General features: G+C 41.1%; 1 protein-coding gene across 3 annotated transcripts in view; it reads left to right on the top strand.

Moving 5' to 3' along the window:
• AK7 (adenylate kinase 7) overlaps positions 1-16,868 on the top strand; it is a 206,443-nt gene that overhangs the window by 103,615 nt on the left and 85,960 nt on the right. For all 3 annotated transcript variants that reach the window (XM_033952479.1, XM_033952480.1, XM_033952478.1), the window contains one exon: positions 7,487-7,564. In XM_033952479.1, coding sequence (XP_033808370.1) covers positions 7,487-7,564 — 78 coding nt within the window. The remainder of the gene's footprint in view (positions 1-7,486; positions 7,565-16,868) is intronic.

The raw sequence follows: 16,868 nt of genomic DNA, 5'->3' as shown, positions 1-16,868 counted from the left end.
GACAGCTGCTACTGGACAGGGAGAAGAAGAAGGAGAGATGCTTCTGGGAGGGGAGGAGGGAAAGGAATCTGGGAAGCTGCTTGGCAAGGAAAAAAAAGGGACAGCTGCTACTGGATAGGGAGAAGAAGGAGAGATGCTTCTGGGAGGGGAGGAGGGAAAGGAATCTGGGAAGCTGCTGGGCTAGGAAAAAAAGGGACAGCTGCTACTGGAGAGGGAGAAGGAGACGGAGAGATGCTTCTGGGAGGGGAGGAGGGAAAGGAATCTGGGAAGCTGCTGGCAAGGAAAAAAAGGTACAGCTGCTACTGGAGAGGGAGAAGGAGAGATGCTTCTGGGAGGGGAGGAGGGAAAGGAATCTGGGAAGCTGCTGGGCAAGGAAAAAAAGGGACAGCTGCTACTGGAGAGGGAGACGGAGAGATGCTGCTGGGAGGGGAGGAAGGGAAGAGAGGTACTGCTGGACAGGAGGAGGAGGGGAAGGGAGAATGAAAAAAGGAAGGAAAACAGCTGGCAGAGAGATTAGAGGAGGGGAAGGGGAGACACAGGCATGAGAAAGTAGAGAGATTGATGATAGGAAGGGGTCAGCAGAAAAATAAGCAGAGGGACAACGATGATAGATCTGGTGTAGGAGAGATAAAAAATGAAGAGAGCAGTGAAGCTGGAATGAATCATGTAAATAGGAGAGAGGGGCACAAGCTGGATGGAAAGGAGAGAGGGACATAGAAAGAAGACAGATACCATATGGAAGGGGGAGAGGACAGATAATGGATGGAAGGGGCAGATGCTGGATTGAAGAGACAGAGAGGGCATACGCTGGAAGGAAGAGAGTGAAAAAAAGATTGAAAGCAGAAACCAGAGACGACAAAAGGTAGAAAAAAATAATTTTATTTCTATTTTGTGATTAGAATATATCAGATTTGAAATATATATGCTGCTAGAGCTGGTGTTAGACATAACTGGGGACTGCAAAACCCAGGCAGTGCTTCTTTAGCTTTCAGCTGGCTTAGGGCGCTCTCTGACCAGGAGGCAGTTGCCCTAGTTGCACTCCCCTAAAACTATTCCTGGCATGTGTTACTTCAGTATTCTGTTAGCATGATATTTCTGTGTAGCATTCTGTAATAATTTGGCTTGTTTAGTTTTCTTGAGAGTAGAGGGGATATAAGTGAAGGGGAGGGGAGACAGGGGTTTTGTTGATCCTTGCTCTGAATTATTTGTATTTATAAAATGACAATTCTACAGAATATTGTTTCTTTTTATACTTTAATAAAATACATTCAATATAAAATCATAACTGAGGCTTGTGTGGATGGGATCAGATGATTTGTGGGGACCGAGCTCGCGGAGATGGGGCGGAAACGGGATTTTTAAATTTTAGTCCTAGTAGTTTGCCGGTCCACAAAATAATTCTTTTTTTTCTGCCGGTCCACGGGTGTAAAAAGGTTGAAGAACACTGCTCTAGATCATCCAATTTAGCAGCTTGGAGATGAACCGTTTCCTGTAAAGCCGAGAGGTCTAATTCGTGTGAGTTTAGGGAGTCCTCTGCTGCAGACACGCGCTGTTCCAGTTCGGTGGTTCGGGCCGCCGTGTCGGACATTAGCTGTTCCAGACGGGTCATCTGGGTCGTCAAAGTATCCATCTGGGGACCCAGAACCTGTGCCACCGCCGCCTTCAATTCGTTCAGTGCCGCGGCCGAAAACTCTGTGACCGCCGTTCCGGAAGCAGCTGCCATTTTGCCTGCGCCAGGGCTCGCACGCTCCTTTTCTTTGCGCGCTGATTTCATGCGCGCCGCCTCCTGGGACCGGGTTAAATACCTGTCCATGAGATCCTGGGTCGGCTGCGAGAGATCCGCGGCAGCATAAGTGCCGAAAAACCGACAGAAAGTGGGAAGGGAGATGCGGGGTCCCGGAGCCGAGCAGGAGCACGTCCTCACCCGCTCATGGCGTCATGTGACCCTTCCTTATGTGTTTTTATTTTAAAAATTGGATGTATCTTTCAAGTTTTGAAAGTTAATTTAAGTTAATATGGTTTGATTACACTTTTCTGTACAAGATGTTTATGCTTGGCAATTGTTTAAAATTGTATAAATACCGGTAAATATATATTTAAAAAACACAAAAGATTATATTCTATGGGAAAATACAGAGATAATGTGATGTATAGAAATTTAGCTAGCCAAAAATTTGGAGAAAAGAAAAGTCTTCAAAAGATTTCTGTAATGTTTATAAGATATAGATCTAATCAATAATGGACAGAAATCTTTGTCATAAGAAACAGCTTGATAAGAAAGACAATGCCCATGATGTTTCTTACTTTTACAGCCCTTTGCTGAAGGAAACATAAATAGGGCATAGATTTTCTACTCCTCTCATGTGTCACAATAACAAATCTATCAACAAGTTATGATGGGGGCAACACCAAAAGCAACTTTATAATATAAACATCCCAACTTGAAAATCACCCGGGCCTCCACTGGGAACCAATGCAACTCATGATCAAGTTTCAAGTTTATTAACTTTTAATATACAGACCATCAACTGGTATCTAGCCGGTTAACAATAAAATGTTAAAATTAGAGATAAAAGATTATATTTATATAAAAAGAGTTAATAAAAGTGTACATTAAAGACATGAACTAGACGAACTTGAGAGTGATGGTAAGAGGGGAAGGGAGGGGTAAAGTTACATAATTAGGAAAGAAAGAAAGAAAAAAAAAAAGAAATAAAATAAAAAGAAATGAGATTGAAAGAAATGGAGGGAGAGGATAAAACATTTAGGATGGGATCGCTTCATAGAAGCGGTTGGTTAATTAAGAATGAAATGTTTTAAGAGCAAATGAAAGCATCTCGAAATAAGAAAGTCTTTAAGTTTATCTTGAATCTATCAAGTTGTTTTTCATGGTGGAGTTGATGCGACAGAGCATTCCATAATGTTGGAGCAACTACTGAAAAATTTGTTTTTCTAGTATAGAAAAAATCTTTTATAGAGGGAATTGAAAGAAAATTCTGGTCTGCTGATCTAAGTGTACGTGTTGAACATTGTGGAATGAGAAGCTTATCAAGGTAGGAAGGCTGTTGAGAGAGTTTAATTTTAAAGGTCAGCAGGATGGTTTTATAAGTAACACGATGTGTAATGGGAAGCCAATGTGTTTCTTTCAGAAGAGGGGTGACGTGATCATATTTACCTAATTTGTATATAAGTTTTATTGCCGTGTTTTGGATTAACTGTAAACGTCGGATTTCTTTTTGGAGAATTCTGTTATATAGAGAATTGCAGTACCGTATTTTCACGTAGATAACGCGCACCCGTGTAAAACGCGCACACGGGTATAGCGTGCGGGAAACCGAAATATATGTAAAAATATTTTTATATACCGCGCACACCCGTATACCGCGAATGCTGCCCCGACTCTCCCGTCGCCGCCCGACTCTCCTTTCGCCCGCCCCGACTCTCCTCTGGCCACCCTGACTCTCCTTTCGCCTGCCCCGACTCTTCTCTCCCCCTTGAAGTCCTGTCCCCACCCTGAAAGCCTGATGCCCCCCTCCCCGACGTCCGATTCACCCCCCCTCAGGACCACACGCACTCCCATCCGCACCCCCACCCTGAAGGACCGCTCGCACCCCCACAGCCTCCCGACCCCCCCCTCATCATGTAGAAGCTCCTACCGGTGTCCTGCTGCTTCCTCTTGGCGGTCCCGGCCCTTCTGTGAGCCCTGCGTCTGCGCTGCTTCGTCTTCCGGTGGTCCCGCCCTTTCTCTGCATTTCCCTTCCTCTTGTTTTTACCTTCTTCCCATCTTTTTCTATTTAAATGTTGTACTTCTGCCCAGTTACCTCTCGTGTCGGTGTGTCATTGTTTGTCAGTGTGTCAGCCTGTTAGTGTTATTGTATTGAAATTTGTTTTTAATGTATTGAAATTTGTTTTTAATGTATGTTTTTATAATTTCTTGTTAATTTATATATACAGTGCTTCCCTGTGAATTTGCGGCCAGCGATTCACGGTCCTGGTCATTCGCGGTATTTTCCAACCGCGAATGACCGGGCAGGAGAGGGCAGCTGGAGAGGCAGGAGAGGGCAGCCGGAGCACCGGTGAATGAAGGAAATCACTCATGGTATTCTCCAACTGCCTCTTCCTGTACTAAAGTCGGGCCTCACCAATCAGGATAGAAACAAGATGGCAGATAAAGGCCTAAAGACCTGTCCAGTATGCCCATCCACATTCCCTAAGAGATCCCACATGCCTGTCCCACACTTTCTTGAATTCAGACACAGTCTTGGTCTCTACCACCTCTACCGGGAGATTGTTCCATGCATTTTCCACCCTTTCTGTAAAAAATATTTCCTTAGATTACTCCTGAGCCTATCATCTCTTAACGTCATCCTATGCCCTCTCATTCAAGTGCTTCTTTTCAAATGAAAGAGAATCGCCTCGTGTGCATGTATGCCATGCAGGTATTTAAACATCTCTATCATATCTCCCCTCTCCTGCCTTTCCTCCAAAGTATACATATTGAGATCTTTGTCTGTCCCCATACACCTTATGACAAAGACCACACACCATTTTAATAGCCTTCCTCTGTACTGACTCCATCTTTTGTATATCTTTTTGGTCTCCAGAATTGTACACAATATTCTAAATTAGGTCTCACCAGAATCTTATACAGGCGCATCAATACCTTCTTTTTCCTACTGTAAAAAAAGGTAATAAGGCCTTTTTCAGATCTATTGGGGAAAAGAGAATTTAAGCTAGGCATGGAATCATAAGACTGAAAAATGCTGAGAATAGCTATATGGAGAGTGATGAGGATAAAGTAAATATGTTAAACAAATACTTCTCTTCAGTGTTTATGGAAGAAAAATCCTGGAGAAGGACTGTAGTTAGCTGCTAAGGGGCATATCTGGGATTGGAGTGGATATTGCACCATTCATGGAAGGAAATGTTTATAAACAACTTGAAAATCTGAACTTGGACAAAGCTATGGGGTTGGATGAGATACATTATAACCACACACCATGAGGTCTCTCAAATAGTCATCTATTGAAAGGATGAAAGGAAAAGGATCTTAGCGACCCATACAGGCAACTTTGAAATTCTTAAGTGTCTGTATATTATAGGTTCTATTGTCTTTCATTGATCCTCTCATAATTTAATTAACCAAATTATGTGCATTTAATAATTTCCAAATTACAGTATACCAATTTTTTTCTTTTTATAAAATTGAATCAAAGTGAAAAACAGTCACCACACTTATCTTAATGTGATGTGCTCCCATTTAATGTTAATTTATTATTCTTTTTCCTTATGTGATAATTTGAAAGAATGGGGGGATGGGTGGGTTATGATAATTTAAATATATATTTACATATTTTAAATGATTAATATGCATAGGAATTATATTATTTATGTACGGATGTGGAAGGGGGGTGGGTTGTAAATTTTTTGGATATATATTGTTATGGAATTTTCAAGTGATAATGTACTATGCTGATTTATATTTATTGTACACTTGATGTATATGTTAAAATGAATAAAGATTTGAAGAAAGAAAAAAAAATTATAGCATTTTTAGATTAATGCTATTCTCGACGGGACACATATCACCACTCAAGTCGACTTCCTCAGTGGTCAGTCAAATGAGCAATCTGTAATAAGAGGAACAGCAATGAATAGAATGTGTCAACTCTGATATTATAGAAAGACATATTCACATCATCATACAAATGACAATGACTTACTATTTAGTGGTAATGCTCTCAGCTCACTTCTAACACCATTTTCAAAATGGCGCTTACTAATTTATAACACCGATGTAAGCGCTTTTCTACTCAAACAAGCACATGGGCCTTACATATGTTGCAATGTAAGCATGAAGAAACAAAAAATCAATGTGGAGAAATGATGTTCCTGAGATGGACTTTATTAATATTAAAATAATATTAAAACTTGGCAAACTACATAAAAACATCTAGGATGCAGTCCGCTGAAAAGCTTTGGACCCTGGTCCCAACAAGGTCCATGTTTTGACAGAATGTCTTCTTCAGGGGTCCCTATGAAGTCTTATAGTAAAGATATGTGGATAAAAATGCCAGTCGGAAATAAACTGATCCGTAAAAGCTGTATGCAGGACATGGGCTTGTTTAAGTGACTTGCCCAGGGTCACAAGGAGCAGCGTATGAAGAATAACCTATTGCTGTAACTCATTGGGAGAGATGTTTGAGCTCCATAAATATTTCTGATTGGTAGACATGTTTGCTATATTCTCAGAGCAGAACAGAGTTGTAGTTTGTGTAGTTTCCCCATACCCCTCCTTCACATGTGTTTCTATATAGGACTATCGCCTGCTTTGGTACAAACTGAAAGGGGCAACAGAGCACTCTGGTGAAGGAGGAGGTGTTGAAAAACTGGAATAGATTCCTGCTGCATGGCTTGTGAACATGGGGAGAGAATACCTGTCCATTCAGAATAACACACCTATCTACTAGAAAAGATATTAGCAAGATAAGAATCTAATCTCCTTTATGCAGTGCTCTAGCACTTATGTACATGTAAAGCACACTTATGTGCATAAGTGCTAATATTCTATAATATACACACAAATGGTACTAACTTTAGGTGCCCTATTATAGAATCAAGGAGTATATGATTTCCATAAAATTGACAAATATAAAGCTGTGGGGAGGAGCTTGGATCTCCTCAAACAAAAGGTGTTCCACTGTCCCTAGAGATTGGATGGTAGATGGGAGGGGTTGGAAGGAGGGAAGAGAGAGAGCAGATACTGGATTGGGAGGGAGGGGATGCTAACTGATAGTTTGCACGGGGTTATTAGAAACCCTAGCACCAGCCCTGTAAAGGCACCCCCCTTTAGATACCCTACAGAAGCTCTGTTAGTATTGTATACATCATTGGTCCAAAGCATTCTCCATCTTGCCTGCTATCAAAGAATGTGGGGAAGTTTTGTTGCCAGTGAGAGATGGCACAGGAAAATAACATTTCTAGCTGACACATACTCGCTAGGCAATGTTTTTAAAGTGCATATTACTTTTATCTTGGAGTGAAGGACAGCAGACCTTGAAGAATGCTATGGAAGCTACTGGCTTTCTTAAATGAGATGTCACAAAGCTTCCTGCAGTTCCTGGTAGCTGGTTTATATATAACACACCACTAGAAATATGATGAAGGGGGAAATCTGCCTGGAGGTACTATGAGAATTATCAGGTCTGCAGTTCTTTTCCTTCATCTTGGAGTTTGTAGATCCTTTGCCTTCTTTCTTGGTTTTTCTACCAGGATGGTATCGTATTGCTCTTCTGACACCCTGCCATCTTGAATTATGGCAAAAATTATTCACTGGAAGTTTTTAAAATAACAATGGAGTAATACAATACTCATTTCTTGCACACCATTTTACTGTGAATTTTGAATACTATATACTAATTCAAACATTTTCTGTAACAGTGGAGCCAGGTTCTATAAAGTAACATTTAATATTATTCCCTGACAGTGCATCAGTAAAAATTTGGGACCAGGAAAAATCGAGAGGGTTCCGAAGGAGAATGCATTCCTCTCCAAAGACTTAACGGTTAGTAAAGCAAGAATGAAAATGGTCTAGAACAGTGTTCTTCAACCGCCAGTCCACAGAAATTTCCTGCCTGTTCACAGGGCTGGCATATGCATTGGGCCTGAGACAGTGTTTTTCAGCCACTGGTCCGCGGTGCGATCGATGCAGCATTATCTTTGGGCCGGCTCCCTCTTTCTCAGTGCTGCAGTGCACAAAGCCGCGGGCAGCTGCTCCTATGCGCATCCTGCGCCTGAACCAGAAGCCTTAACTCTGACGTTGCAACATCAGAGGGAAGGCTTCTGGATAAGGTGTGGGACGTGTGAGGAGCCACTGCCTGTGGCTTTGTGCACTGCGGCAGTAAGGGAGCCGGCCTGAAGATAACGCCTGGGGCGGCATAAAACGGCCAGGCGGGAGCAGGCCAGAAGTTAAGGCAGAGCATGGAGGGAGGGAGACAACAAAGGTAGGGGGGAATGATTTTAGTTTTGAATTTAGTGATTGATTTACATCTGCTGTTAATATTTTGCTGTGTTCAGGAAGAAATGCATTTGTTTCTTTTTCTCTAGGGTTGTACTGCATGCAAAGTGTTACATCATAGGGTTTCATTTGTATATATTAGTACTTTTAGTTTTTGGTCCCGTATTATGTGTGTTATGTGTGTTCTGGTAGGAATTAATGTTGAGAAGCATATATACAGTGTGCTTTGTGTAGTTTAATTTTGTGGTTAACTATTATGTGGAGTTAATATGATTATATTGTGTGTGTGTATATATGAAAAATGAATGGAAAAAATGGTGTTACAATTAATACTATTATGGGGGCGGGGCGGAGATGGGCGGGGTCTGGCTCATGACTTAGCCCAGTCTTCTTCAACTGCCAGTCCACAAAATAATTCTTTTATTTCCGCTGGTCCATAGGTGTCAAAAGGTTGAAGAACACTGGTCTAGAACAGTGGTTCCCAACCCTGTCCTGGAGGACCGCCAGGCCAGTTGGGTTTTTGGGATAGCCCTAATGAATATACATGGGGCAGATTTGCATGCCTGTCACCTCAATTATATGCAAATCTCTTTCCTGCATATTCATTAGGGCTATCCCAAAAACCCGACTGGTCTGATGGTCCTCCAGGACAGGGTTGGGAACCACTGGTCTAGAACATAGAAGTGATGCTGTTAATTAAGGATAGTAATTCTGACCCTATTAAAAAATTTTTATGTATCCCATAAGCATGAGGTGATGGGGGAGACCTTAATAAATGATCTCTCCAACTAGCATGGTCTTCTGTCCCTTGACCTCTCCCCAAACTCAACAGCAAACTATGGAGTCCTTTAAGGTATATGAATGGATTTAGTGTGCATTAAATGCCGTTCAGCCCACTCTATATCTATGGGCTTCTTAGCATTTAACACACCTTAGAAAAAGGACCCTTATGTCTTTGATATGCTTATTATCTTTATCAAAACATCTGGCCTTGGCACTGATGGTGATATGCAAAAAAAAAAATCTTGTTTTGTTCTAAAAGATGTTTGTGAATTTTCAAGGCTTTCACTGCCTTCATCATGTACAATTTGTACCTTAGCATAATTAACATAGTAACATAATAGATGACGGCAGATAAAGACCCGAATGGTCCATCCAGTCTGCCCAACCTGATTCAATTAAAATTTTTTTTTTTTTTTTAATTTTATTTTTTTTAATTTTTCTTCTTAGCTATTTCTGGGCAAGAATCCAAAGCTTTACCCGGTACTGTGCTTGGGTTCCAACTGCCAAAATCTCTGTTAAGACTTACTCCAGCCCATCTACACCCTCCCCGCCATTGAAGCCCTCCCCTGCCCATCCTCCACCAAACGGCCATACACAGACACAGACCGTGCAAGTCTGCCCAGTAACTGGCCTAGTTCAATATTTAATATTATTTTCTGATTCTAAATCTTCTGTGTTCATCTCACGCTTCTTTGAACTCAGTCACAGTTTTACTCTCCACCACCTCTCTCGGGAGCGCATTCCAGGCATCCACTACCCTCTCCGTAAAGTAGAATTTCCTAACATTGCCCCTGAATCTACACCCCTCAACCTCAAATTATGTCTTCTGGTTTTACCATTTTCCTTTCTCTGGAAAAGATTTTGTTCTACGTTAATACCCTTCAAGTATTTGAACGTCTGAATCATATCTCCCCTGTCTCTCCTTTCCTCTAGGGTATACATATTCAGGGCTTCCAGTCTCTCCTCATACGTCTTCTGGCGCAAGCCTCCTATCATTTTCGTCACCCTCCTCTGGACCGCCTCAAATCTTCTTACGTCCTTCGCCAGATACGGTCTCCAAAATTGAACACAATACTCCCAAGTGGGGCCTTACCAATGACCTGTACAGGGGCATCAACACCTTCTTCCTTCTACTGACTACGCCTCTCTTTATATAGCCCAGCATCCTTTTGGCAGCAGCCACTGCCTTGTCACACTGTTTTTTCGCCTTTAGATCTTCGGACACTATCACCCCAAGGTCCCTCTCCCTGTCTGTGCATATCAGCTTCTCTCCTCCCAGCATATACGGTTCCTTCCTATTATTAATCCCCAAATGCATTACTCTGCATTTCTTTGCATTGAATTTTAGTTGCCAGGCATTATGTTAATTATAAGAAATGCCATATGAATCTCCTGGCTTAGGAGTGAAATTCTTTCCTGTCATGGTATGCGCAAAATAAATCTGTTTGGAGAAATTGTCTCTTACACAAGCCAAAGGTAACCAGCAGTATTCCAAAGAGTAATCCATTTGATATTTATACCTGGAGATCAGCAGTGGCTTTTCCAAGTCTACCTGGTAAGACCTTGTTTAAACACTTTCTAAATTTAGCTATCTTTTTGCTTTCAGCACTTCTGGCCACAAATTCCACAGCTTAATTGTAGATTGAGTGAAAATTCATAGTATCCTCTAGTCTTAGAACTAACTGAAAGGGTGAACAACTGTTTCCTTTTTGTTTATATGTAGTTGTTCAAGGCAATAAGGATAACATTGGGGAAATTGAAGCTGAAGCCGAACCAGATATTTTAAAAGATGTTGTCATAGCAGTAATTAAAGCTTTATAAAAAAAACAAGTCACCTGGTATCGATGGTATTCCAATTGATTTAATAAAAGGTTCAGAAAGTGATATCATGGCCCTCACTCGACTGTGTAAACAGTTTTGGAAGGAAAAAAAACATGGCCTACCGAAGAAAGGTGACACCAAGGACTGTAACAACTGCAGAGTGATTGTATTAATTCCACACACCAGCAAAATATTGCTGAAAATAATATAATGAAGGCTCCAATCATACACTGAGCAAGAACTTCCCGAAGTTCAGGCTGGTTTCAGAAAAGGTCAGAGAACAAAAGACATTATTGCCAATATTAGATGGATATTGGAGAAGAGCAAAGAATACCAAAAACCCTATACTTTTGCTTCATCGACTACAGCAAAGCTTTTGACTGTGTGGATCACAAACTATGGAGTACCCAAACACATAACTCAGCTGATAAAGAGCCTATATGAAAATCAAGAAGCTGCAGTGAGAACTGAATATGGCAACACTGATTGATTGGTTTCCAATAAAACGTGGCGTTGGGCAAGGATGCATCTTGTCACCTTACCTGCTCAACTTGTACGGTAAAGCCATCTTCAGAAAAGCAAATTTGGAAGAAGAGAATGTTGGTTTTAAAGTTGAGGGCCGAAATATAAGCAACCTGTGCTATGCAGATGATACAATGCTTATCACCAGCAGCAAAGAAGACATGCTGTATCTACTGTGAACAGTCAAAACTGAAAGTCATAACATGGAATTAGAACTGAACATAAACAAGACAAAGATCATGAACATGGAAAATGATGAAGATTTTGAGCTTGAAGGTGACAGAACAGAAGTTGTAAAGGATTTCAGTCTCATGGGCTCTTTTGTAAACAAAGCAACTAGCAGGGAAGAGCATATGTTTAATATGAAATTAATAAATTTAAAAGAAAAAATAGAATTAAACAGAGCTAATTAGATACTAAATATTCATGTCATTGGGACTAATGAGGATTGAGACTGTTGCAAGTTATATTACTTGCACGGACGTCTGAAGATCCCTAGAGACATTAAAAACTGTTATCAGTAAGAAATTGTGGGAGTGATTGTTACATGATTGGATGAATATTAGAAATTGAGAATTATTAATTGTTTAACAGAGGAGAATGATTTTAGGCATGTCGTGGACCACCAGAAGAACTAAGAAATTGATTCTGGAAGAGATCAAACTGGCTATGTCATTTGAAGCCCAAATGATGAAGTTACGACTGTCTGTCTTATTTTGGTCACACCATCAGAAGAGAGAGATCACCGGAGAAGGACATAATGTTTGGAAAGATCAAAGGAACCAGGTGAAGAGGACGACCTGCAATCAGCTGGACACGTTGAAAACAACCATGGGGATAACCCTGGAGGACCTTTCCAGACTAGCACAAAAACAATTTTTTTAGATCCACAATTTAAGTCACTAGGACTCGAGCACGAGTCAATAGCACCTAACAACAAAAATTGTTCACTTACTAGCATGCAGGCGCTTGCCTGATAAAGCCAATAATATGAGAGTTGACTTCTAGATAAATAAATGAAAGTGTGGTTGCTGCACAGGACTTTTTATAAGGTATAAAATCCTAATTTTGTAGAAGGTTTTCCCATTCATTGTTTAAAGTAAAAGCCTATGGTGAATTGGGCTAGAGCAACTGCAAGGGAGGCAATGCAGTTATCATGGGTGACTTCAGTTATCTGTGGATAGACTGGAACCTAGGCACCTCCGGCTGCGGTAGGGAGACCAAGTTCCTGGATGCTGTAGGCGATTGCTTCCTGGAACAACTTGTCAAGGAAAATATGAGAGGAAATGCAATTCTGTACTTAATTCTAAATGGAATACGAGGATTGACGCAAGGTGTAGAAGTAGAAGGGACGCTGGGAAGCAGTGATCACAATATGATTCGCTTCGACCTGGACACGGGCAAAACATCGATCCAGAACATCGGCCACGACACTGAACTTCCGAAAAGGGAATTACGAAGGGATGAGACTCATGGTGGAGAAGAAGATTAAGAAGAGGATAAGCACTGTAAAAACGTTAGGGCAAGCATGGTCCTTTTTTAAGGACACGGTAAGCAAGGCACAAAATCTATATATACCGTGTATCACCAAGGGATCCAAGAGGAAAAAGAACAAGGAACCGGCGTGGCTCACTGTAGCGGTGAAGGAAGCGATCAGAGACAAAAAGACTTCGTTTAAGGAATGGAAAAGGTCAAAAATGGACAAAAACTGAAATAAGCACAAACAATATAAAAGCAGGTGCCACAAGGCGGTAAGAAGGGCCAAAGAGACTATGAGGAAAAAATAGCCAAGGAGGTGAAAAACTTCAAGCCATTCTTTCGATATATTAAGGGGAATGACCCGCGAAGGAAATGGTGGGGCTGTTGGATGACCATGGGATAAAGGGAGTGCTAAAGGAGGACAAAGCTATCGCCGACAAACTGAATACATTTTTTTGCATCTGTATTTACCGAAGAGGATATGCACAACATACTGGAAGCCGACAGGCTATACGCAGGAAATTAGGACGGGAAACTGACAGGGTTGATGGTCAGTCTAGAAGAGGTTTGCATGCAGATTGATAGGCTCAAAAATGATAAATTCCCGGGACCGGATGGCATCCATCCGAGGGTAATCAAGGAACTGAAAGGGGCTATAGCTGAACTGCTTCAACTAATAGCCAATCTGTTGATCAAATCAGGAAGGATTCCGGAAGACTGGAAAGTGGTGAATGTCACGCTGATCTTCAAGAAAAGTTTGAGGGGAGATCTGGGAAACTACAGACCGGTGAGTCTGACCTCGGTTCTGGGAAAGATGGTAGAGGCGCTAATAAAGGACAGCATCATTGATCACCTTGATGGACACGGTCTGATAAGGACCAGCCAGCACAGTTTCAGCAAAGGCAGATCTTGTCTGACAAACTTGCTGCACTTCTTTGAGGAAGTAAACAGGCAGATAGACAAGGGCTAGCTGGTCGACATTGTATAACTGGATTTTCAGAAGGCGTTCAACAAAGTCCCACATGAACGACTACTTTGAAAAATTGAGAGCCATGGAATCGAGGGTGAAATACTCATGTGGATTAAAAACTGGTTGGCAGATAGGAAACAGAAAATGGGTGTAAATGGACAATACTCGGACTTGAAAAGCGTCACGAGCGGAGTGCCTCAGGGTTTGGTGCTTGGACCCATGCTCTTCAACATATTTATAAACGACCTGAAAATTGGTACGACGAGTGAGGTGATTAAATTTGCAGATGATATAAAGTTATTCAGAGTAGTGAAGACGCAGGAGGATTGCGAAGACCTGCAACATGACATAAACACGCTCGAGAAATGGGCCGCGACATGGCAAATGAGATTTAACATGGATAAGTATAAGGTGATGCATGTCGGTAATAAAAATCTTATTCACGAATACAGGATGTCTGGTGCAGTACTTGGAGAGACCCCGTCCAGGAAAGAGACTTGAAAGTACTGGTCGACAAGTTGATGAAGCCATCTGCACAATGCGCAGCGATGGTGAAAAGGGCGAACAGAATGCTGGGATTGATTAAGAAAGGTATCACAAACAGATTGGAGAAGGTTATCATGCCGCTGTACTGGGCCATGGTACGCCCTCACCTGGAATACTGCGTCCAGCACTGGTTGCCGTACATGACGAAGGACACGGTACTACTCGAAAGGGTCCAGAGAAGAGTGATTAAAATGGTTAAGGGACTGGAGGAGATGCCATACAGTGATAGATTAGAGAAACTGAGCCTCTTCTCCCTTGAAAAGAGATTGAGAGGGGACATGATCGAAACATTCAAGATAATGAAGGGAATAGACTTAGTAGATAGAGACAGGTTGTTCACCCTCTCCAAGGTAGAGAGAACGAGAGGGCACTATCTAAAGTTAAAAGGGGATCGATTCCGTACAAATGTAAGGAAGTTCTTCTTCACCTAGAGAGTGGTGGAAAACTGGAACGCTCTTCCGGAGACTGTTATAGGGGAAAACACCCTCCAGGGATTTAAAACAAAGTTAGACAAGTTCCTGCTGAACCAGAATGTACGCAGGTAAATCTAGTCTCAGTTAGGACACTGGTCTTTGACCAAAGGGCTGCCGTGTGAGCAGACTGCTGGGCACAATGGACCACTGGTCTGATCCAGCAGCAGCAATTCTTATGTTCTTTAGTTTTCATGGCTGATACCTGATTAAACCCCCACCCCCTTACCTTTTACTAAACATTGGTAGAGGTTTCTATCTCAGCCCGGAATTCTAAAAGCTCCGACGCTCATAATTCCTCTACCGTGGCTTAGTAAGAGAGGGCCTAAAGAAAATAACATGTTTATTTACATATTTACATACCACACGATCAAAAATTCTCTGCAGTTTCCAATAAAATATACACAATGAAATAAATTTCTAAAAGGAAGACAGAAAAAAAACAAAAACATAATTATTCCTAGTGTTGTACTATGTTTATGCAGTAGGTGTTTGATTACATTTATATGCATATTTTACATATCAACTATTAATTGAAAGGACCACAGTTTATTCTGATAGCTCATATTGTTAACACAGTAATAATCCAGTTGTTATCACTTGTTTTTCTAGACCAGATTCTTCAGTTCTATCCTAGGCGCCTCAGATTTGACTGCATCTGGAAGTGCTATTAATTAATTACTGGGAGTGCTATTAATTAATTACTAATACATCAACCCATGTGCTCCCAAGCAATCCATAAACAATGTCGAAGATCAACTGAAAATGAATTTTCTACTTCTAAATTATATCATGCATCCTTATTTGATTAACTGAAATAATAAAACACCTGATGCATGGATAAAAAAGCTGGGTTTACGCTTTTATCTCTAGCTGCATATATAGCTGTACTTTTAAAGATAAAAGTATGACTGGATATTTTAATTAAATTTAGCTGGTCAAAATAGGTTTGGTGCTGTCCAGCTAAACCTCAGAGTCATATGAGTATTTATTAAACATTAGTGTATGCTAACTTCTGCTGTGCCTGTGCTATTCCTATGGATGCAATGGTAGTTAGTACATGCTTCCTCTCTTTAGTGTGTGTGTGCTAATGGTCAGTAAAAATAAATGGTGTGGGGTTTTTTTAAAGTCCCTGACCCTGGCATGTACCTAAGATGTGATGATAGTAAAGATTGCAACATAAGCAATGTTAACAACTCACTTCTTAGTATTGCAATGGGAAGTGAAACAAAACAGAAAAACTATACAAAAAAGATTACTACTGAAAAATAGCTGAAAAGCAATGACCACAAATGCTCGCAGTCTAAGCAACAAAGTTCATGATCAATAAGCCCTGATGTTAGAGGCAGACCTGGATATTGTTGCTGTCACAGAGATATGGTTCAGTGAATCCCATGGATGGGATACAAACATACCGGGATATAATCTTTTTAGGAAGGACAGAGATTGTCAAAAAGGTGGAGGAGTAGCTCTCTGTGTAAAGATCGGTATCCAAGGGACCTGGAGAGAGGAAGAAGCGATATGGATCGTTCTGAAAAGAGAAGATGGAACTTCTGTCTACGTGAGTGTAGTCTACAGACCTCTGACCCAATCGCAGCAATTTGATAAAGATCTGATTGTGGATATCCAAAATTTTGGAAAGAGAGAGGAGGTGCTCCTAACTGGACTGGAAAGTTTTGTCTGCGGAAACGGAAAGAAGTAGGGAAATTGTGGATGCCTTTCAAGAGTTTCTGCTCAGACAAATGATGATGGAACCCACGAGGGAAAAAGCGATATTGGATCTGGTCTTCACAAATGGGGAGAGTATCTCTAATGTTTGAGTGGGTGCGCTCATCTGGGAAGAAGCGATCATCAAACGGTTTGTTTTGATATAACAGCACAATACTTAAAGTACTAGATTTCAAACGTATGGACTTTAATAAAATGGAAGAGTACCTGAAGAAAGACCTTTTAGGATGGGAGGGCATAAGAGAAGTGGAAAAACAGTGGTCTAAGCTGAAAGGAGCAATAAAAATGGCTATGGACCTTTATGTGAAGAAAATAAATAAAGAAAAAGGAAACTGATATGGTTCTCCAAACTAGTGGCGGGAATAATAAAGGCAAAAGAATTGGCATTCCTGAAATATAAAACTCCCCAAGAAGAGGAGTATAGAAAGGACTACTGAAAGAAGCCAAGAGAGAGATATGTCTGGCGAAAGTGCAGGCGGAAGAGCATATGGCTAAAAATTTAAAAAAGGGAGACACAAATTTTTTCAGATAT

This window comes from Geotrypetes seraphini, chromosome 7 (genome assembly GCF_902459505.1).
Source record: "Geotrypetes seraphini chromosome 7, aGeoSer1.1, whole genome shotgun sequence".
In the NCBI taxonomy this organism is placed as follows: domain Eukaryota; kingdom Metazoa; phylum Chordata; class Amphibia; order Gymnophiona; family Dermophiidae; genus Geotrypetes; species Geotrypetes seraphini.
This window is presented reverse-complemented; position numbering and strand designations above follow the sequence as displayed.